The sequence below is a fragment of the Sardina pilchardus genome, chromosome 5 (genome assembly GCF_963854185.1).
Source record: "Sardina pilchardus chromosome 5, fSarPil1.1, whole genome shotgun sequence".
Classification (NCBI taxonomy): domain Eukaryota; kingdom Metazoa; phylum Chordata; class Actinopteri; order Clupeiformes; family Clupeidae; genus Sardina; species Sardina pilchardus.
The window spans coordinates 9462866-9482865 of record NC_084998.1 but is presented as its reverse complement, the minus strand read 5'-3'; the positions used below and the strand labels follow the sequence as shown (position 1 = coordinate 9482865).

At 47.5% G+C, this 20000-nt stretch overlaps 1 protein-coding gene across 3 annotated transcripts in view; it reads left to right on the top strand.

Annotated features, from left to right (window-relative positions):
• The window catches only part of sipa1 (signal-induced proliferation-associated 1), a 49933-nt gene that overhangs the window by 12395 nt on the left and 17538 nt on the right, over positions 1–20000 (top strand). For 2 of the 3 annotated variants that reach the window (XR_009939162.1, XM_062536323.1), the window contains exons 2-9: positions 11510–13178; positions 13979–14103; positions 14541–14729; positions 15225–15399; positions 16041–16144; positions 16977–17134; positions 17453–18068; positions 18710–18984. Coding sequence is in view for 2 of the 3 variants with exons in the window: in XM_062536323.1 (XP_062392307.1) it covers positions 12008–13178; positions 13979–14103; positions 14541–14729; positions 15225–15399; positions 16041–16144; positions 16977–17134; positions 17453–18068; positions 18710–18984 (2813 nt within the window). In the remaining variant the exon portion in view is untranslated. Of the gene's footprint in view, positions 1–10207; positions 10283–11509; positions 13179–13978; positions 14104–14540; positions 14730–15224; positions 15400–16040; positions 16145–16976; positions 17135–17452; positions 18069–18709; positions 18985–20000 lie in introns of those variants that run through there. The other variant, XM_062536324.1, reaches the window with a different exon arrangement.

The following is a 20000-nucleotide window of genomic DNA, read 5'->3' as shown; positions in this document are numbered from 1 at the left end:
AGGATCCCAACGAATTTCCTTCCACAACATCGGTAATCCTTAAATAAACAGTCTGGTAGTCTATGGCGCTGCCATATCCTACTAAACATGCCTTAAACTTCGTCAAACTATTTTATGTCCCGACTCGACTGTATGTGGCCTCGACACTTTGCGCACAGTAGCCTAGGCCTAGAGATAATGAAAGGGAGCGATGAGCGACACATTTTTAGCCTACTGTCTATGAACGACACAGCACAGCAGCCAGTTATGAAAAAGACGGATAGGCCTACCGTAAGACCAAGTTAACTATAAGGATACGCTAGGCTGTGGTGGTTAGTAGGCTAGGCTGTCTGTCAATGTTGCAGTTGAGAGAAATAAGAGAATATGGGCTACAATGAACCTATTCTCTCAAGTCAGGCGACAACGAAAGTTTTTTTTGTGCCTTCACAGACTGCACAGTGCACAACAAGCTTTCACTGGAGGCAGCATATGCGGCGTGTTTTACGATTATGATTATGATCACTGCTTCTTCATTACTCACAACACCTGTTCGGTCCTGTTCTGGACTCCCGTTTGAAAAGTATGTTTATTGTGGTTGTCGTACCATGTTACTTGACTTAGCCTACATTATAGTGATTGGTAATGCGCCAGTGGCCGTAAACAAAGGTTAACTTAGCCTACGGATAGAAAATAAGAAAAAAGATGACAATATAACGTAGCTAAGTTAGTTTGCCTGCTAGCTAGCTTAACAGAATCTCCCAATGGGAATTGATGTGATCTATTCACCAGCGCATAGGCCTACATTATCTGACTAATTAAAGGCCTATTACCTCCTTATTCAGTGGAAAGTTGAAAAATAATAAATCGTGCCTTTCACACGGCCAGATCTTGCAGTTCATTACCGTGTAAACAAAAAAAACCAGCTGACAACGGCAAAAACAGCTGTTTAGGTGTTATGATTGAACTGTGTCTGAAATGTTGCGCTGTGCTTACCACAGTGGCGCGCCTGACGTCGAACTCAGAGCTTCATTCTTTTGACGTAATAACTGATCAATCTGGCTCTGTTCTAGAATCTTTGGTTTGTTATTGTTTTGGTGCACATCCTGTGCCCCTATTGTTGTTAACGTTTGTTTTGAGGATCACAGCCCCTGTGTTGTCTTTTGATATCGGGTTTTTTCACATCGTATTCAGTGGACAGACAGCAAGCTGATCAAGGGGAGAAACATACGATTTGAGATACAAATGAAATCTCGCTAAGATCAAGCAGGATCTCATAGTGCACCTTTAACCTTTAAAAGGGTGGGTTTTGAACATTCTAACACAAGATTCCATTCTGCAACAATTCAACGTTCTAAAATTCTATGTAGAATTCAATGAACCCAGATATTCTTTAGAATGTTAATTTTCCAACATTCCTGTTACACCGGTGTGACGGTACACTAATGGATGGTCTATATGAATGCTGCATTATTTGCCTGCATAGACAGGGTGATTGACTGATGGTTGACTGCTATTTGTTTTACTACCGCACACAATCACTGTCTCTGTCTTTGAATGTCTTTGTTTCCCCTGCATGCATACACAGGCGTATAAATAGACAAGATAGAGTCAGGTACACCAGCACAAGCATACACTCCCGTCTTTTTTTTAAACTTGCCGTGACTTGTGTACTTGATCTATGAGAGGTTCGCTTGCAGTGTCTTCGGGGGCTGTAATAGTTTTCAGTTTTCACCTCCCACATCTCTGACATCCTCTGAGGAGAGTGCTCAGAAGAACTCGGCGGTGAGAACTTGTCGTCACAGACCTAATGTCACGCTCTGCCCTCTCACCTCAACCTAAAACGCGCTAGGGGAATTTTTCTCAAGCATTAGTTTCGGTGCGGCCACAGTGGTCTTGCAGACAGCATTGCAACACCAGCCAATAGCACACCAATATGTTTTTTTTTTGCTGTTCTTGAGCAGGGCTGTTGTGTGTTTGTTGGTGTGTGTGTGTGTGTATGTGTGTGTCTTGGGGGGGGCGTAGGGGTGGACGAGGAGACAGATTTTCAGATGACCAGCTGATGTGCTTCATTTGGGAGACAGAGCAGGACAGGCCACTGCCTGAATAATTAACCAGCGTCTAACCAGTGTCCCACCGGCCTCATTAATGATTAAAACCCAACAGATGTATGTCCAATTTCTGAAGGACAGGTTTGGTCACACCCCATGACAAAAAAATCGTGTTTGTGTGTGTGTGTCAGTGGGGATGTGGGATCTCATTTTAGATGCCATCAGCAGATACTATATTTGTTTGTCCCCGAGGTGAGTTTGACCTATTCTGAGTGGTCCTTGGAGTAGCCAGCCCTATAAGCAGAATATGCAGCATGCAAAAAAGCCCCACATCACTGCAGTAATTCTAACTGTGACGCAACACCCTGACCAACACCCCCCCCTCTCTCTTTCCTCTCACACACACACACATAACACCCACACACACTCAAAGACTCTAGTACTGATGGTGCAGCAATGCATCCTGGGTAGAAGGCTGAGGGCAGGCAGGCTAACGCTGACAACACGCAGCCCTTTGGTTAACTTGCTCAGTGACAGGTGTACGCCTCCATGAAAAGAGCATTTCCAAGGTTAGGGCCGTGGGCTGGAGGCTGCGCGGAACAGATCGGGGCCTCGGATAAGGGAGCATCCATGTCCGCTAATGGCTCGGGCTTGTGTGCGCGCAACAAAGAGGAGAGGGGGAGAGCGCGGCGGTGCACTCTGCCATGATGACTCACCCTGGCGCCGGGCCAGCCGGTGAAAAGAAAACAAATTGTTGTCCTTATTACCATCATGCTATCTAATGTCAATTACTATCCCCCCCCGCGCGACCCAGCCACTGGAGGTGTTAAGGCTCTGATTACGGTGCCGCATTGATTTCATCTCCCCGGCTCCTGTACCCACCCACCCTTGCCCTCTCCTGTGCGCCACCTTGCCACCCCTCAAAGCCCTTGAAGGAGGTCTGTCCTTCGTTGCAGGGCTCAGGGAAGGCGGTACCCTCACAGGAGGGGGCCCTGGTGATATAGCTTCATTGTAAGTGATAGGCTGGTGTCCCAGAATCGCTCTCCAGACTGAAAGTCACCCTTCCTCCTCCGCCGCCTCCCCCAGCCCCATCCTCCTCCTCCTCCTCCTCCTCACTCCCCCCACCCTGACAGCTAACCTATTTTCCAAGTCAATCTATTGAGTGGAGGAAGCCGCCACTGCTGAGGCCAATAACTCAGTCAGAAGGCTGCTTGGGCTATGAAATAGCAGAAAACACAGGCCAAACGCATGACAAAGGGCCAGCACCAATTACTTAGTGCCATCTCTGATCCCAGCTTACTGGGAGACAGACAGCAGTGAAAAGTGAAGGGAAAATGGATGTTTATCTATGTAAGATGTATGCATGGAATCAATATTTTTCCCATAATGCTGAATTACATTTTTTTTCATTACATTTTTCTTTTTTTTTGAGGAATTAGAGGCAGTATTGCTGAAATGACTGTATGGAATGGGATTTTTATGAAACAGTGCAGCTTTCAGTATATGTGCTCTGAGATTTGTATGAAACATTGCAGCATTCAGTATTACAGTGGCAGTATTACATATTCTGCAATATATAATGTTATTGTTTCATAAATAAAGAAATGTGTAACATATTATATTATCTTGTTGTTAAACAGTTAAACTCGAGGCGCTGAAAATGTGTAAATATCAGGCTTGGGTAAGGGAGGGGACCCATGGAGCGTTTGATCAATAATGTTTACAGGGACTGGCAGCTGGAGAGAGAGAATATGAGGTTAATTGGTTCAATTACCCAAATCAATCGTTATTATTGGTTGATGCCTAAGTCTCGTTAAAGGCACTAGTCATCAGACCACAGACAGCAGCTCTGTGAGGACTGGTGATAGATAATGCTGCAGGCGATGCAATATAAACAATAATTATGCAAAACTTTGTATTTACCAGTAAACAAAAGAGACTGATTGCGGGCAGATAGGCAAAATGAATGCTTGCAGCCAGGTGCCAGTTACTCTATTTGAGATGGACATGAAGTCATGATAACACACCACCACATGTGCACATTTTTAAGGCATTACGATCGAAGCAATTTTTGGTTCTTTCTGTTACACCGGTCAAAAAAAGCACTGCTCTATTTCAGCCACCCCATTTGTCCTCATGAATGCACTTGGTCAGATCTGTGGCGTGGTGTTGTGACCTGTTGTGTCATGCCTTTGTCTGTACTAGCTGATGTCATTTCTGCAGCGCTGCAGCGAGGGTCTGGGGGTCTGATCTGATTTCATCTGCTCGTCTCCTGTCGTTTAAGGGATCATCTAAATCCCAAATAGACACGCACGCACACAAGAAGAAAACCAAAAACTCCCTAAAACAGACCAAAGGGTAGAGTTTATGATTATATCAAACTGAACACCAAATAACAAATGTCCCGAATGGCTTCAAATCTACCAAAAGCCGAACAGCAACAGGGGATCAATCAGTGTCGTGGCTCGGAGGGGCATCGCAGGGAGGAGAGGAGAGGAGAGGCGAGCCTACGGCAGATGTGGCCCACGTGATCTACTGTATCTCGTTTGGCCCCCAGGGAGCCGCAGGGGCCCCAGATCAGATTTCATCCGCTCGCACAAATCAGCACAGCTCTTGCGGTGCCTCTGGTTGGGACCTCAGATGTCTGCGGCTTAGCCCGGAGGAGACACGCTCTTTTAATCAGACAGAGTGTCTCAAATCCATCATTTGTTGTTTGCTGTTTTCCCTCCCACCCCCAGAAAGTTATTTGTGCTTTCGTCTTTTTTTTTTTTTTTTTGTAAAAAAGGGCACAGGGATCAAAGGGCTTAAAGTGTGCAGGCCAGGGGCATTAAACAGAATGAGATGCACGCGACAGAGGGAGATAGAGCAGGAGGTACGAGACCTGGACATATGGGTCAATTTTAGCCAGACAGGATTGGATGACCACAGGAACACATCCTTAACCAGGGTGCGGAGGTCAGTGTGTGGGTGACTTTTTGTCACACAGGAAACAACCCCCCCCCCCCCCCCAACCCATAACTCCCACAGGAAGGAGAGGCTAAGAGAGAGAGTGTGTGTGTGTGTGAGGGGGGGGGGGTATCGGGGGGTGTCTATGTGAGTGTGAAAAAGAGTAACCAGGAAGTAACGTTTCCCTGAAACCGAGCATATAGCGTCCTAGCCTCGGCCCCTGACCTTGTTTCCATTGTTAAATCCTGACCCAACAAACAGACGCCGCTTCAGCCGCTGCGCCTCGCCCCGCACACGTGGGCTGCACAGGATAGAGTCGGCGAAATCTCCCTGCCACGCCAGCGCGGTCCTCACACCTACGGTAGTCACGTCATCACCAGCCCGCTTTCCAACAGACCGATCTGAGATACATGCTGAGATCATTGTTGGCACGGGCTAAACAGCCGACCCGCAGTCACAAAGACAGCAGTTCATTATGTCGACATTTATTTCAGCTCAGCAGATGCTATCCTCAAAAGTGGCTGACGACGTACATTACATGAACAGCAGATATGCATTTTCATAGTATGTGTAGCCCCCTCTGCATTGTATTCCTGATCCTAATACTGTTAGCAGATAGCCCAACCAGTTGGGTTATTTGAATTCTGTTTCGCGAGGTGTCACATATTTCCATAGTAGGCTTATTACACTAAAACCCTCCCTGTTCTCTTTGTAGTGCTGATAGCAAGCCTGCACTGAGTCTGGCAGGCTTGAGGGGAGTAACGGTGGTTTCCAGTAGAAACCAGAGGGGCAACAGAATGCAGAAGGGTCGTAATTAATGTTCCCAATCTTCAGAGAATCCTGGAGAGCGCTCTAATCCCCCTGCATGGCTGCATGTCCTGTGTAATCCGTCTTTGCTTAAGCCTCTGATAGAAGAAAGAAACATTGTAATTTGTACTTTATTTTGATTGTTTTAATACTGGTTTGTGCTTGATACACACACACACAGGCGAGCAAACACGCACACGCGCATGCACAAACACTCACACAGGCACCCACACAGGCACGCACACATGCACACACACACACACACAAATACACACACACACATGCACATATACACACAAACACACACACATTACACACAAACACATACACACACACACACACAAATACACACACACACATGCACATATACCCACAAACACACACACATTACACACAAACACATAGCACAGTGGCTTACTGTTTATATCAGGAAGCAGCTGTGTTTTAAGTCACATGGCGCGCTTTTGTTTCGGTCTGAACGCCATGTGCATCATCAAACGCAAAGGGCAGACACAAACATACATAATCCAACCACACTGTTCCGCATGGGAGAAGCGACGCAGGATGTATGGGGAAATGAGACCTGTGATGGCCTTAACCAATTAAAATGCCTCGCCGCGATGACGACAGTCTGTCTGTCAGGTGAGGACAACCTGCGGTCAGTTGCCATAAAAAAAGAGGATAATATCTCCTAAAATCTCCATTTTGCTCAACCTACGTATAGGTAAACAAATCAAATATATGCTAAATATCATAAATAATACTGCATTATTTTATTAAATTACTTGGGAATCAACCACTTCCATCATTATGCTGCTTTGTTACCTAATGTATTGATACTGGGTGTGATTTTCAGAAAACAAGCTTCCCACATGTGATAATAGCACAACCCTAAGTGCCCTGTAGATGCAGGCTATAGTGGCTCAGAGGGTATAAATCTGTAGCGTGGCCTGGGAGCAGTAATCTCCTTCAGGGAGGCAGGGATCTGTGGAGACCCAGAGGATTTCACTGAGTCTCTCACTGGAGGGCAAGCGCACATGAGAATCACATATGGTAATACAGGACTGGGGTGGAGAACTTTTTAACAGTCTCTCACATGCATGCAGCGGGGGCCCTTCTGTATTTAGCTGCTATGATTCATAGAGTTGGATAAGAGCTCCCTACTGGTGTGAGTGTGAGTGTATCTGCGTGTCTATCTGAGTGTGTGTGTGTGTGTGTGTGTGTGTGTGTGTGTGTGTGTGTGTGTGTGTGTGTGTGTGTGTATGTGTGCTTGTGTGTGTGTGTATGTGTGCTTGTGTGTGTGTGTATGTGTGCTTGTGTGTGTGTGTATGTGTGCTTGTGTGTGTGTGTGTGTGTGTGTGTGTGTGTGTGTGTCTGCGTGTGTGTGTGTGTGTCTGCGTGTGTGTGTGTGTGTGTGTGTGTGTGTGTGTGTGTGTGTGTGTGTGTGTGTGTGTGTGTGTGTGTGTGTGTGTGTGTGTGTGTGCTTGTGTGTGTGTGTGTGTGTGTGTGTGTGCGTGCTTGAGATTGAGATTGAGAGGGAGTGTGAGTTTACCTTTCCTGTGAGGGTTGAAGAGAAGTTGAGAATTTGGAAATTTATAGGAAAGCTAAATATAGCGCCATCTGTGTATCTTTTTGGTGTTTCTTTGTTTCTGCTTTACTTGTCTGTCAACTAGCTCATCCACAGTCCTTAATGTGCCATGAAAAACTGAAGGTGAACTAAACTGGAGGCTCTACCCGTGTTAAGCGGCATGGATGAATATTTAATACCAGAGATGATGGGGAAAATATCGGGCTCCTTGGGATTCATTCAATATTTATCACACATTATAATGTTATTTAAAGAAATAGCCTAAATCTGTGGTTGGCAGCAAAATAATGTAGCAAACGCATTATACAGCACCCTGCTCTTGCCATTCAGGGACAGTCCAAACAGCCTGATTTCTTAGTGACAAAAGGCTCATCACTGCAAGTATTCTGGTGGTACATAGAGAAAACAGAATACCACACTCACATATCAGACAACTAGCCTTGGTTCACGTCATTACTTCCTGTGAGACAGTTGCATTTTTCAAGGACATCCTTGATAGTTAGCTACAATGTTGTTTAAGTGCGTGACCATGCTACATGAACAATACTCACTTGCCTCAAATTATAACTAGCCACTGGGTAAGACTGTATTAGTGAAATGCAACAGAGTTTTGTAAAGCAGCATGTAGGGGCCAACTGATTTTGTGCCAGGATAAGGAAGTATGACTGACTCAAGCATTTCTACATTTGAGTCATTGCACATTTGACCTTATTCCTCATTACAAACGAACGAAAAAACAAACAAAAGTGAGGAAACCTTTTCGTCGGTCCCTTTTCAGGCATGTCAGGATAACAACAACATATTTCTTTGCCTTCATCCAAAGGTAGTTCCTACAGCATTTGAGTCATGCTATAGTAATAGGACAGTAATTAAGTGTTTGATCAGACAGGACTCAACTCTTCAGACAGGCATGGAGACTTCTAGAACTTCCAGAATTAAAAAAAAAAAAAAAAAGTAATAATCGTTTTATGTAAGACATCAAAAGCATTGTAAGACGAGACGAGCATTCCACAAATGGGATAAAAGTTTCAGAAATCCCTGCAAGACTTACGCAAGTCACTAATGGGAATTAAAAGTCCATATAATTCACAACCAGCTGCATATGCCAGATACTGGGTTATTAGAATGAGTCTCTCCACACTCACGCTAATGATTACCCTGTCCTCTCCTGTCTCTCACTATCAAAAAGAAAATATATACATGTACGTATATACTGTACATTAAACAACTTTAAATCCAAGAATAGGACGCCTTTGTAAAAAATAGAAATCATTAATGTGACTTCAGTTAGCTGATTACAGTAACCAACCAGACTACTCTGAACACCATCCATCATTGACAGAAACACTTTGCTTCAATCACTCCCAAGGCACTATTGCATATACTTCGGGTTCTGAGCGATCCAATTAAATTTGAACTGATGTAGCAAATAATAAGAGAGTTTGTTCTATTAAAAGTGACAGATTATTAGGCTGCGTTTTTTCCTTCTCTCCGCTGCTGGTGGAAACTTTGCTGCTCATAAGCGTCTTCACCTTAACACACCACTAAGTCCTCTCGCACAAATCTGTTAACATTTTGACATTGGTTCGACACATTTTTCACATTTTCACACACTCTTTCAAAATGGTGAACACAGATATTAGAGAAAGACACACACACACACACACACACACAAAAAAAAACATAATTGGTGACAGATGTTTACTTTCTACCGTTCTCTGATAACGCCAGTGACCATGATAACTTTGGCCAGTTTCTAAAGAATTGACTCAATTGGTCTGTTTGTGTGCGGTGTGTCAGAGGTGTTAGCAAGCGTAAGCGTTTTCATAAAGGGCCAGTGTATTTTGTAAACAAAATGTGTTATTTTGGGCAGCAAGTACCCGTTGAGCACAGGGTTTTAAAATGTAACTCCAGGTGTTCCGGCAGATAAGAAAAAGCCCCAGTCAGCATCTGCATTTACGTCATTACTAGGAGAGAGTTTGGATGGCTCTAGCGTTGACACACACTTAACGGTTCTGTAGATATGTGTTTTTGTTTAGTCAAAAGGGTAGTGGTGGGGGGAAGGCGGGTATGTTTGGTTTGTCTGCGGTAAACACATTCACACACTGACAACATTTGCCGAGTTAAGCTATTGTCTGTAAGCTTGTTTTAGACATACAGATATATACACATATACAGTATACAGTAGATAGATAGATAGATAGATACATACATACATATATACATAGATACATAAATATACACACATACAGTACATAGATATTTGAATGGTTTCGAGATCAGAAGAATACAAGCATACTTGAATACTTGTTAATATTAATCTCAACCCACGGGGCATGGTATTTGTGCAATATGCATGATGGTGTACATTGAGCATGTACATTTGTGTGTTCATGTGTATATGTGCGAGAGAGGGGGAGGATGATTGTTGCAAAACCATAGTTTCCTCCTCTTCCCTCTCGGGCAAGCAAGCAAGTGTATCTCTGCAGCAGTAGCAGTAGCAGCAGCAGCAGCAGCAGCAGCAGTCTGCACTCAGTACTGGCTTCAGCCACACACTGCAACACACTGCACCTGCTCTGGAGGCAGCAAATCATCTCGACAAGGGTTGCGTGTGTGTGTGTGTGTGTGTGTGTGTGTGTGTGTGTGTGTGAGAAAGAGAAAGAGAGAGACAGAGAGAGGGACAGGAAACAGCCTCAAAATGAGAGACGAGCTCATCCTCTCACCTCTGTGCTGACAGCAAATGGCTTTCCGTCTTTGCTGACGTCAATGCAGCGCCACAGTAAGGGCAGCTAGAGGAGAGGAATTGACACAACTTCACAACTGCTTCTTTTGTCGCCGGGGTAGGTGTGCCCGTATCCGCGTGTCTGCCTGTCAGGGGAGAGAACAGGCAGCTGATGACATGTCAGGTGTATCGGTAAGCGTGGAAGCCTTCCTATCAAGCCTCTGTCACACAAATATGACGCAGTTGATGTATTGTCAAGTTTTGATTTGCAAAGTCTTGCAATGCCTTTCGAGAGAGAGAGAGAGAGAGAGAGAGAGAGAGAAAGTAAACATGCATTGGCATGGCAGAGTGAGCTGAATTTTCACGCTGGCCCTTTAAGGGCCTGACTCACTGATGAGGCGGCAACAGGGCCGATGTCAGCCTCTCATCCACGGGCTCGATCTTGATCTGTGGCTCCTGTACAGTCGCTAAGCGGCTCGCGCGCAGTGTAGGTGGACATCAAGCACGCTGGTAGGTGTGAGGGAGCCAATAGATAGACATTCCACTCTGTGAGAGGTATGACCAACATGCTTTGGAAAGCCTTCAGAGTGGTCTTGCTTCGCTTCAGCTGCCAGTAACTCTCTCTCTCTCTCTCTCTCGCTTGGTCTGTCTGTCTTTTTCTTTACCTGCGTGTGTCTGTCTGTGTCTTTCTTTCTTTCTTTCTCTCCGGTGTTACTTTGTTGGCAGGCTAAGACAGCATTGTTACTTTATTACTATTTTACTCCGAGGCCGCTTCGGTATACAGGAAGGGGCCCCCTCCCCCCATGTGAAGCAGGCTATTGTGACAGTCTGTGGGGTGGATGTGGTGTGCCCTGCACCGGCTGCACGCAGGCTATTTTTGGAAGGGAAAAATAATAGTGCACAGGAGAGTGAGATATAAAAGTGATGTGGAACAATGGTGTTAGCGTCAGACCGCCTTGTTTGCCTTGTAGGTAGACGCTGAAAGGTAGAGTTTCAAAATTGTTGTCTCGTCATCTGTGAATAGTACAGGTGCTGCCGAGTGATTAGATGTAGATTTTCAAAGGGGTTTATGCTGCTATGGATATTGCGACAAACATCATCATAAACAAATTCCATACAAATGTTCTCTTTTCCACCCATAGGATCAGAGCTAACTAGCAAAGCTCATGGGAACCCACCTCAAACATTATGTCTAATGCTGCAATTTAAATGACTACTTACATTACATCTTGGGACAATGTCTCCAAATTGAGGAAATGAGTAATGTTCTACTGAATATGAAAATAACTCTACAGTCATATTGAGATCCCACTGAGAGAAAATGCTGTCTATTCTTCGGACTAATTCTGTCAGTGTCTGTGCTTTTACAGTGCGATAACTTGAGAGATTAAAACTTTGTATTTTTACTTTGCTTCACAGATAATCAGCGGCACCTGAAACCCCTAAGAACCCATGGGGAAGCTGACACAGAGGGATCCTCACCTCCCAGCACGCTGCATCAACCTCTAGAACCGGTCACTTCTGCTTTTCCTCGGTTCCTCATGTGTGGTTCCTCCAGGAACACCCCACAGTTACCTCCCCCACAGAGCAGAGCGGTTCTATGCCCACGATTGGAGACTGAGACTTCACAATGAGCCGAGCTCTGAACCGAAAAACAGAAGACAGCATTATCTAAAGGTCACCTTGAGAGAGGGGACGGCTGTTGCTTCGAACAATCTGAGGGTCTCAAAGGACGGACAGTCACACAGCCACCGCTACATGGCACATGAGCGACGTGTGTTTATGCGCAGCAGTTAATCGTCAGTGCGTCCAGTGCGAACTCACAGAGCAGAGAGCCCAAGGCGAGATTTATACTGTAGTGGCGACCACACAACGGTTCTAAAACTGAGGCCTTTCAATATCCTCGGACTGGCCGCCATGCAGTCAGACGACCTCTTCATCCGCAAGCTCCGCCGGCAGAGCCCGCGGCCGCCGCTGGCCACCGTCACCTTCGACCCGAAGCGCGACGGCAGCGGGATCCGCACGCGGGTGGTGGCCGAGTGGCCTCCGCGGCGGGACGGCGAGGGCACGGAGGGCGACGGCGTGACGCCGAGCCGCGCGCTCAACCTGCACTCCACCTGCCGCAGCCACATCATGCAGCGCAGCAACAGCGACGTCACGCTGGGCGACGTGGACTCGGGCGGGAAGTCCGGCGGGAAAGCGGCGCGCGCGGCCGGCGGGGAGAAAACCGGCTCGGGCGCGTCGGGCGACTCGTCGGTGGTGCTCCACCGCGAGTACGGCAGCCTGTCGTCGCTGGAGAGGCAGATGAGGGGACTCCACTCGCAGGGGCTCCACGGGGACGAGCACGGACCCCTAAGCCCGAGTGCCGAACGCTTCAAAGACCCGCTGCTGCTGCTGGGCTTGCAGCCCATACCGACAGAAACCGACGGCCCCGGCTTGTCCACGGCAGCTTGCGGGGAGCCCCCCAAACCGGCCAAGCCCCCAAAACCGGACGGGCTGAATAAGCGTCCCAAGCCCAGCCACGCGTCCCTCCTGCCCCCGCCCGGGGTGTGCGACAACATGGCCGGTGGAACGTGGGTGCGGAACTTCGCCCACTACGACGTCCAGAGCATCCTCTTCGACATGTCCGAGGTGGCGTCCAACCGCGACAGCATCGGCCGCAAGAAGAACATCACCTCGGGCGCGTCGGCCGCGTCGCAGCTGCGGCCTCTCAGCCAGCCAGCCCCGGCGTCGCCATCGCAGGGCGGCGGAACCGGAAACAGCGGGGGGTGCGGGACGATGGGCAGCAACAGCAGCGACGACCCCGACCTGCTGGGCCTGCTGATGGACGAGGGTGACGGCAACGACAACGAGCTGCTGCTCAGCTGCCCGCACTTCCGCAACGAGGTGGGCGGCGAGGAGCAGGTGGGGCTCGGCAGGACGAGGGGCCGCTGGGGTCCGTGGCGGAGCCTGCTGAGCCCCAACGACGCCGTGTCCGTGCTGGAGGAACCGCGCGAGAGCCACGTGCAACAGCAGGTCAAGAGTAACTACTTCATCGAGCACGCGGATCTGGGTGCACGCTACTACCACAAGTACTTCTACATGAAAGGTGATAGAGGAGCACACTTAAGTGTGTGTGTGTGTGTGTGTGTGTGTGTGTGTGTGCGCGTGCTTTATGGGTGTATGTGTTTGTGTTTGTGTGTTTTCTGTTCATGTGTGACTACTGTGTGAGAAATTGGTTTCATGAGTTCACTTCTCAAAATGAGGTTTAGCAGAGCAGATAGATTTACACCTCTTGGCTGAATATATGTGAATGTGTTTTGTGTGCATGTGAGTGTGGGAGTGAGTGTGTACTGCATGTGTGATCACTTACATGTATGCCTGTGAGTGTGCAACTTCAATAGTTGCTTCAGCCCAGCTTGCACACATCATACACACACACTTCCCACAGCCTTGGTTGGTATGTGACAGACAGCGTTTGTTGCACCCTCGTTGCACATGAGGTCTGGTCTGCAGCATCTGTGGCGTGTGATGGAGAGGCCTTGGTATATTGTCAGCTACAGTCAAGTTAGAACCTGAGGATGTGAAACTGGGACAGAGACTGTTTTCGGCTGCATATATTTTTTGTGTGGTATGTGTGTGTGTGTGTGTGTGTGTGTGTGTGTGTGTCTGTGTGGTGTGCGTGTCTGCCTGTTCAATGTTCCGAAGCTTTAACAAAAAAAAAGACTTCACTCGTTTTTCATCAAAAGAAGACACAATATTTCACATACATTTTTTTTCTAGATTTCCTTTCATTCTTGACCTTTTGCCAACACTGTGATTGTTTTTCAACTGTTAGCTCCCAGCTGTGTGCTGTGTTAACATCCATACCATTCATTCTAATTCTAACTCTCTGCCTTCTAACACAAGATCACCAGAACTTCTTTGGCGTGGATGACCGGCTTGGCCCAGTGGCCATCAGCTTCAGAAGGGAAGAGAAGGAGGGTTCCAGTGGAGCCCAGTATAACTACAGGATCATCTTTCGCACCACTGAGGTGAAATTAAAAGAGAAAACTAGCCTTCTTCACATGATTTTGTATGAGTCTGACATAAACACCAAATGCTCTCTATTTCAACTGACACTTTGCGCGAAATGTAGGCTATCAAGGTTACTCACTTCTGCAATCCTGAACCCAGATAACGAATCCAGCCTTAGATGTCTCACTCCCACTACTAACAGTGGGCTATTTTATGTGCACCTGCTAAGTTCAAACTGTAGCCTAATACCGCTATGAGAATCCTAAAAACATATTCCACTCGAAATTAACTGAAGAGAAATTATCTGACGATATTGTAGGCCTGCTACGTCAACAAGTATGAAGACATGTATGAATTTGGTATTACATTTAAAAACGTTACATGATCACGTGAATTGCACACATGTAGGCCTAAGCTCTCGTGTTAACTCGCGCGCTGCACCTTTTCTCTCCAGCTGAAGACACTGCGCGGCTCAATCCTCGAGGAGTCGGTTCCCTCATCGGCACGGCACACGACTCCTCGCGGTCTTTCCCCCAAGAGACTGCTGGAGTTTATTATTCCCGAGCTCAACCTTCACTGCCTGAGGCTGGCCTCCACGTCGCCCAAAGTCCGAGACACGCTGCTGAAACTCGACGAGCAGGGCGTGAGTTCCCCATCCGCTAACCTCTGACATTGTTTATTGACCTTTACCATAACATGGCAGAACAGCCTAGGAGCGAAAGCCATCATGTTAACAATTCATCATAGGTCTTCGCATAGTTGTTTGAGTAAAAGTAGTGTAGAACATCCTGGCATCCTGTTACTTTATTTAGTATTAATAATAAAACGTCCTAGTATTCTGTCACTTAATCTTTTACAATCCATTGTTTTTAAATGTGTCAAACAACTACCAAGTAGAAAAAGCAATATACCATGCCACAATCATATCATATTCATGGATTTCATCAGGTCCCTTTCCACAGGTGTATTAATCAAGCACCATGCAGTCTGCATTCATAATCAAGGTGCTTGATTTTATACACCTGTGTAAAGGGACCTGATGAAACCCATGAATAAGGTTTAAACTAGATAGCTAACTAACATGCCATACTACATACTATAATATAACATAAAGTCGTATTTCTATGTCCTTGTTTAGCTAAATTTCCAGAGAAAGGTGGGGATAATGTATTGCAAAGCAGGACAAAGCTCGGAGGAGGATATGTACAACAACGAAAGTGCAGGGCCGGCCTTCGAAGAGTTCCTGGACCTGCTGGGAGAACGAGTTCGGCTGAAGGGCTGGGAGAAATATCGGGCCCAACTGGACACGAAGAGTAAGTTGCAGGGTGATCACTGTGTGATGCTAAAACTGGCTGAACTTAAGGTGAACTGTGTCAGACTTACACTCAAGATGGATGTAGGCATTCACTCTCATGCTGTAAGGCAGTGACAGTGAAATGCTTAATGACAGCCAAGTGCAGAGTCATCTTGCTCTGTATTGTAAAAAAAACCCAGTGTTTTTGTACAGAAAATAGAGTGCTAAGAATAGTGCTCATTGATTGTTACTAAAAATGAAAAATGGTAGTGCACCTCATATAAGCCTGTCAGTGGATGTCAGCACTCAGCAGTACACTTAATTTTTAAGCAAAGCAGCCAATTTGACTTCAGATCTTTGAAAAGATGTTAACTCATCCGGGCATATTCTGAATACTGAAATGAGTGTGGCATCGTGAATCAAATGAATTTTGAATGACACACAGTTCTGAAATGAACAAGATGTAAACTCAAGAGGACTCCACCAAAAACGTGTGTTCCGTGTCCCAGCTCTACTGTCTGTTTAGTTTGTTTAGCGTTTAGTGTGTCAGGTGAGGTCAACCTGCTCTCTCTCTGTGTGTGTGTGTGTGTGTGTGTGTGTGTGTGTGTGTGTGTGTGTGTGTGTGTGTGTGTGACTTGTAACTTGTCTTCCCCCCACCAGCCGACTCCACAGGAACCCACTCGCTGTACACGCGCTACCAGGACTATGAGATCATGTTCCACGTCTCCACCATGCTTCCCTACACACCCAACAACACGCAGCAGGTAATTAACCATGACCAGTTGTATATAAAAAAACCACTACCTGTAATTAAAGGGGTGTTGCTACCCAAAACAAAGCGTGCCTGGGAGTGGCAGCCAGGTGATGGGGTTGAGGTGGGGGGTGTAAACAATATTGAGCTACAATATGCAGGTTACTAGATGAATGAACAATGCACAGTGCACCCAAAAACACAAGGTTTTTAACAATACACAAATCTGATAAGCAGAGGGGCATATGGCTTTAAATAATCCAGGGGAGGCCTGTGCTGTGCATGATAAGGATCTCTCTCTCTCTCCCTCTCTCTTTCTCTCTCTCATACTCATTCTCTTTATCTCTCTCTCTCTCTCTCTCTGCCTCTTTTGAGGAGAGCAAAGTAAAATCCTGTCATTGTGCATTGATTGTGAAGGCTGCGCTGTTAAACCGCACTTGCCAGGGGAGACTTAAACTTCAATGGTGGCACTCGGGTAAATGCCTCTTTGGCTGCCGACCAAGGGGAAAGTAAAATCTATTAAAGGCTGTCCGAGCGTATGGCATGCTGCCCTCGCTGCGCCCCTTTGCCTGATGGGTATTCTGCGCCAGTAGAGGCCCCGGCTTCCTGGAAGCGACCTGCTCCGCAGGGCAGTCGCCGAGTCGCCCAGTCTGAAATATGACGCATGGCACACAGTTAGACACGCAAAGCCCGTAATCAGCAGTGGATTGAATTACTGCACGCGTAACTGTGTTTCCTGTGTTGGTGTTTACCACTCTCTCTCTTTCTCTCTCTCTCTCCCTCCCTCCCTTCATTTCTGTGTCTCTATCTTCCTCTGTTTGTCCCTTTCGGCTTTTCCATGTCAGTTGCTGAGGAAGAGGCATATTGGCAACGATATTGTGACCATAGTCTTCCAGGAGCCTGGAGCCTTGCCTTTCACTCCCAAAGCCATCCGCTCACACTTCCAGCACGTCTTCATCATCATTCAGGTCCACGAGCCCTGCACAGAAAACACCTATTACAGGTAAAACCAACGAGGCCATGATTGGTGTCTCCGATTATAAATTATGAAATTCAAGGCTGTTTCTTTCAAACTGCTGCCCCAGCATGGGCCAACAAAGTGTTGAAATATTTATAATTTGAGGCTCTGGTGTATTTCTGTTTTCTATTCTGTGCATTGCTAAACCCTTCTCTCTCTCTTACTCTCTCTATCTCTTTCTTTCTTTCTTTCTCTCTCTCTCCGTCTCTCACACACACACACTCTTTCTCTTGCTTTTTCACCCTCACGTCTCTCTGTCTCTCTCTCTCTCTCACTCTTCCTTTCTCTGTATTTTTTTCTCAGGGTCGCTGTGACGCGCTCCAAGGACATCCCGCTGTTCGGTCCGCTGTTTCCCAAGGGTGCTCGCTTCCCGCGCTCGCCAGCCTTCCGCAACTTCCTGCTGGCCAAGGTGGTGAACGCGGAGAACGGCGCCGAGAAGTCGGAGAAGTTCCGCTCCATGGCCACGCGCACGCGCCAGGAGTACCTGAAGGACCTGGCGGAGAACTACGTCACCACCACGCCCATCGACTCCTCCACCAAGTTCCCGCTGCTGTCGCTGGGCAGCAAGCGCAAGGACAAGAGCAAGGGGGCGAAAGGGGCGGAGCTCCACAGCGCGGGGGCGCTGGTGTGGGCGGTGACGGCCGGGCAGGCCGGCGGGGTCATCGGCGAGATGGACCTCCCGCGGCTCCCGTGCCTGCTGGGCGTCTCGGCCGAGTCGGTGGTGCTGATCGAGCGCTGCTCGCGCCGCGTGGTCTTCAACAGCTGCTGCCGCGACGTGATTGGCTGGAAGGCGGTGACAGAGAGCGGGGCCAAGGGCGGGCCCTCGCTGGACATCTTCTACGAGCGGGGCGAGTCGGTGTCGATAAGCGTGCCAGAGAGCCAGGTGGAGGACATCAAAGAGATTGTGCAGCGACTTGAGGTGAGAGCCACATTCTCTCTATGACCCTTAATTTAAATGCAGGTCAAAGTGCACGGTCATTCTATGAGCAAAGTTCTCATGCATAAACTAGATGTATCATGTAGCATGACCCACTACTTTTAGCTGACCCAACGCTGTTTGCACTTTTGTCATGGTGTTGAATTTGTAAATAGATTGTGCATAGATATGAAGCAAGCTTTAGGCAGACCTCAGACCTTTCACTTCACCGAGCATTTAAATTAGGGACAATAGTCTTTGTATCACATCCGCCACCTCTAGATTCATTGTTTTCTGTAAAGAAACACTCCTGTCAACACACACTCACACCGACACACATATAAGCATGACTGACCATAGCACATTCACAGTCTTTTTGCCTAACCACCATCCATCATGTTTATTTTTTTTATATTTGTTAAATTTGCTTTTTTATTTAAAAAAAACCTCCCACCACACACACACACACACACACACACACACACACTCTCTCTCTCTCTTACACAGACTGAAACACATGCAGAGAGAGAGAGAGAGAGAGAAAGAGAGATGTATATCACTGTAATTTGCTAAGCATGTGAATAGTCTCCACCACGTCCCTGTAATGCTCTCTGCTTCACCCTGCTCTGCTCCTCCATCTCTAGCTGGTGACGCGGGGCTGCGAGGCGCGGGAGGTGATCCCGCTGCGCGACGGCGTGGGCCAGCCAGGCTTCCTGATGACGGAGGAGGGCTTCGTGACGGAGCTGCAGCCCTTCGGCTATGCCGAGAGCGGCGGCCTGCAGCGGGGAGCGCGCGTGGTACGGCTGTGCGGACAGCCCCTCGTGCACCTGGACCCCGATGAGCGCAGTCGACTCCTGCGCACCGCGCACAAGATCCACATCACCGTCATCCCGCCAGACGAGAACGGCAAGCCGCGCAGGTGAGCGGCCGGCCTCGTAAATAGCAGCGCGGGAGTGGCTTCTGTTGACGTGTGTGTGTGTGTGTGCGTGTGTGTGTGTGTGTGTGTGTGAGTTGGTGAGAGTGTATGTGTTTGTGTGTGTGTGAGTTGGTGAGAGTGTATGTGTTTGTGGGGGGGGGGGCTTACAGGTGATGTTACAGCTGCGTTAGAGGTGTAAAGATATAGAAAGAGCTTAATAGAGAAAGTTTGGGCTGTTGGTAGTTGGCTGGAAAGAGGTCTTAATGTTTGCAGGCACTTTGCAGGAATGCAGGCATGGGCCAGGCCATTTTAAGATGTGAAAATAGATATAACAACAATATAACAGTATCAAAAATGGTGGATAACTTGACATTTCCCTTTGCCCTGAGCCCAGTGGAAAGTCTGATCGTCACAGGAACTCTAGGTGGTTTTTACGCTTGCCCTCTGTAGCACATTATCATTGCCAGTTTCAGTGCCAGGCCTGTTTCTAGATTCTACCACACACACATTTTTTGCGGTGGGAATGAGTCATTGGGTCCTCGTGCAGAGACTCCGTGATGCTGCAAGAGGTCAGGGTGCAGAGATTCCCTGTGAATGAATGAGGGGTTTTGAGATGCTGCTATTCGTAGCAGCGGATGGATTGATGGCGCATAGAGAGACAAATCAGCATGAGTGGTCTGGGGACGAATGATAAGGAAGGGGACCATAAACAAAACGCCTGACAGCAGCGATACCATATCTCTGACTGTTGTGTACCACGAGGAGGAGAAAGGCATTAAGGTGAGCCTGGATGGAGAGAGAGAGAGAGAGAGAGAGAGAGAGACAGAAAGAGAGAGAGAGAAAAACAGAGAGAGGCAGAAGAGCTCAGCTGAATGGTGTGGGTGGAAGAGGGTAAGACTTGGGGAGGAGAGAAAGAGAGACAGAAAGAAAGAGAGAGAGAGAGGCAGAAGAGCTCAGCTGAGACCTGGGAGGGGTGGGTGGCAGAGTGAGAGAGCAAACAGATGGCGTCAGGAGTCAGG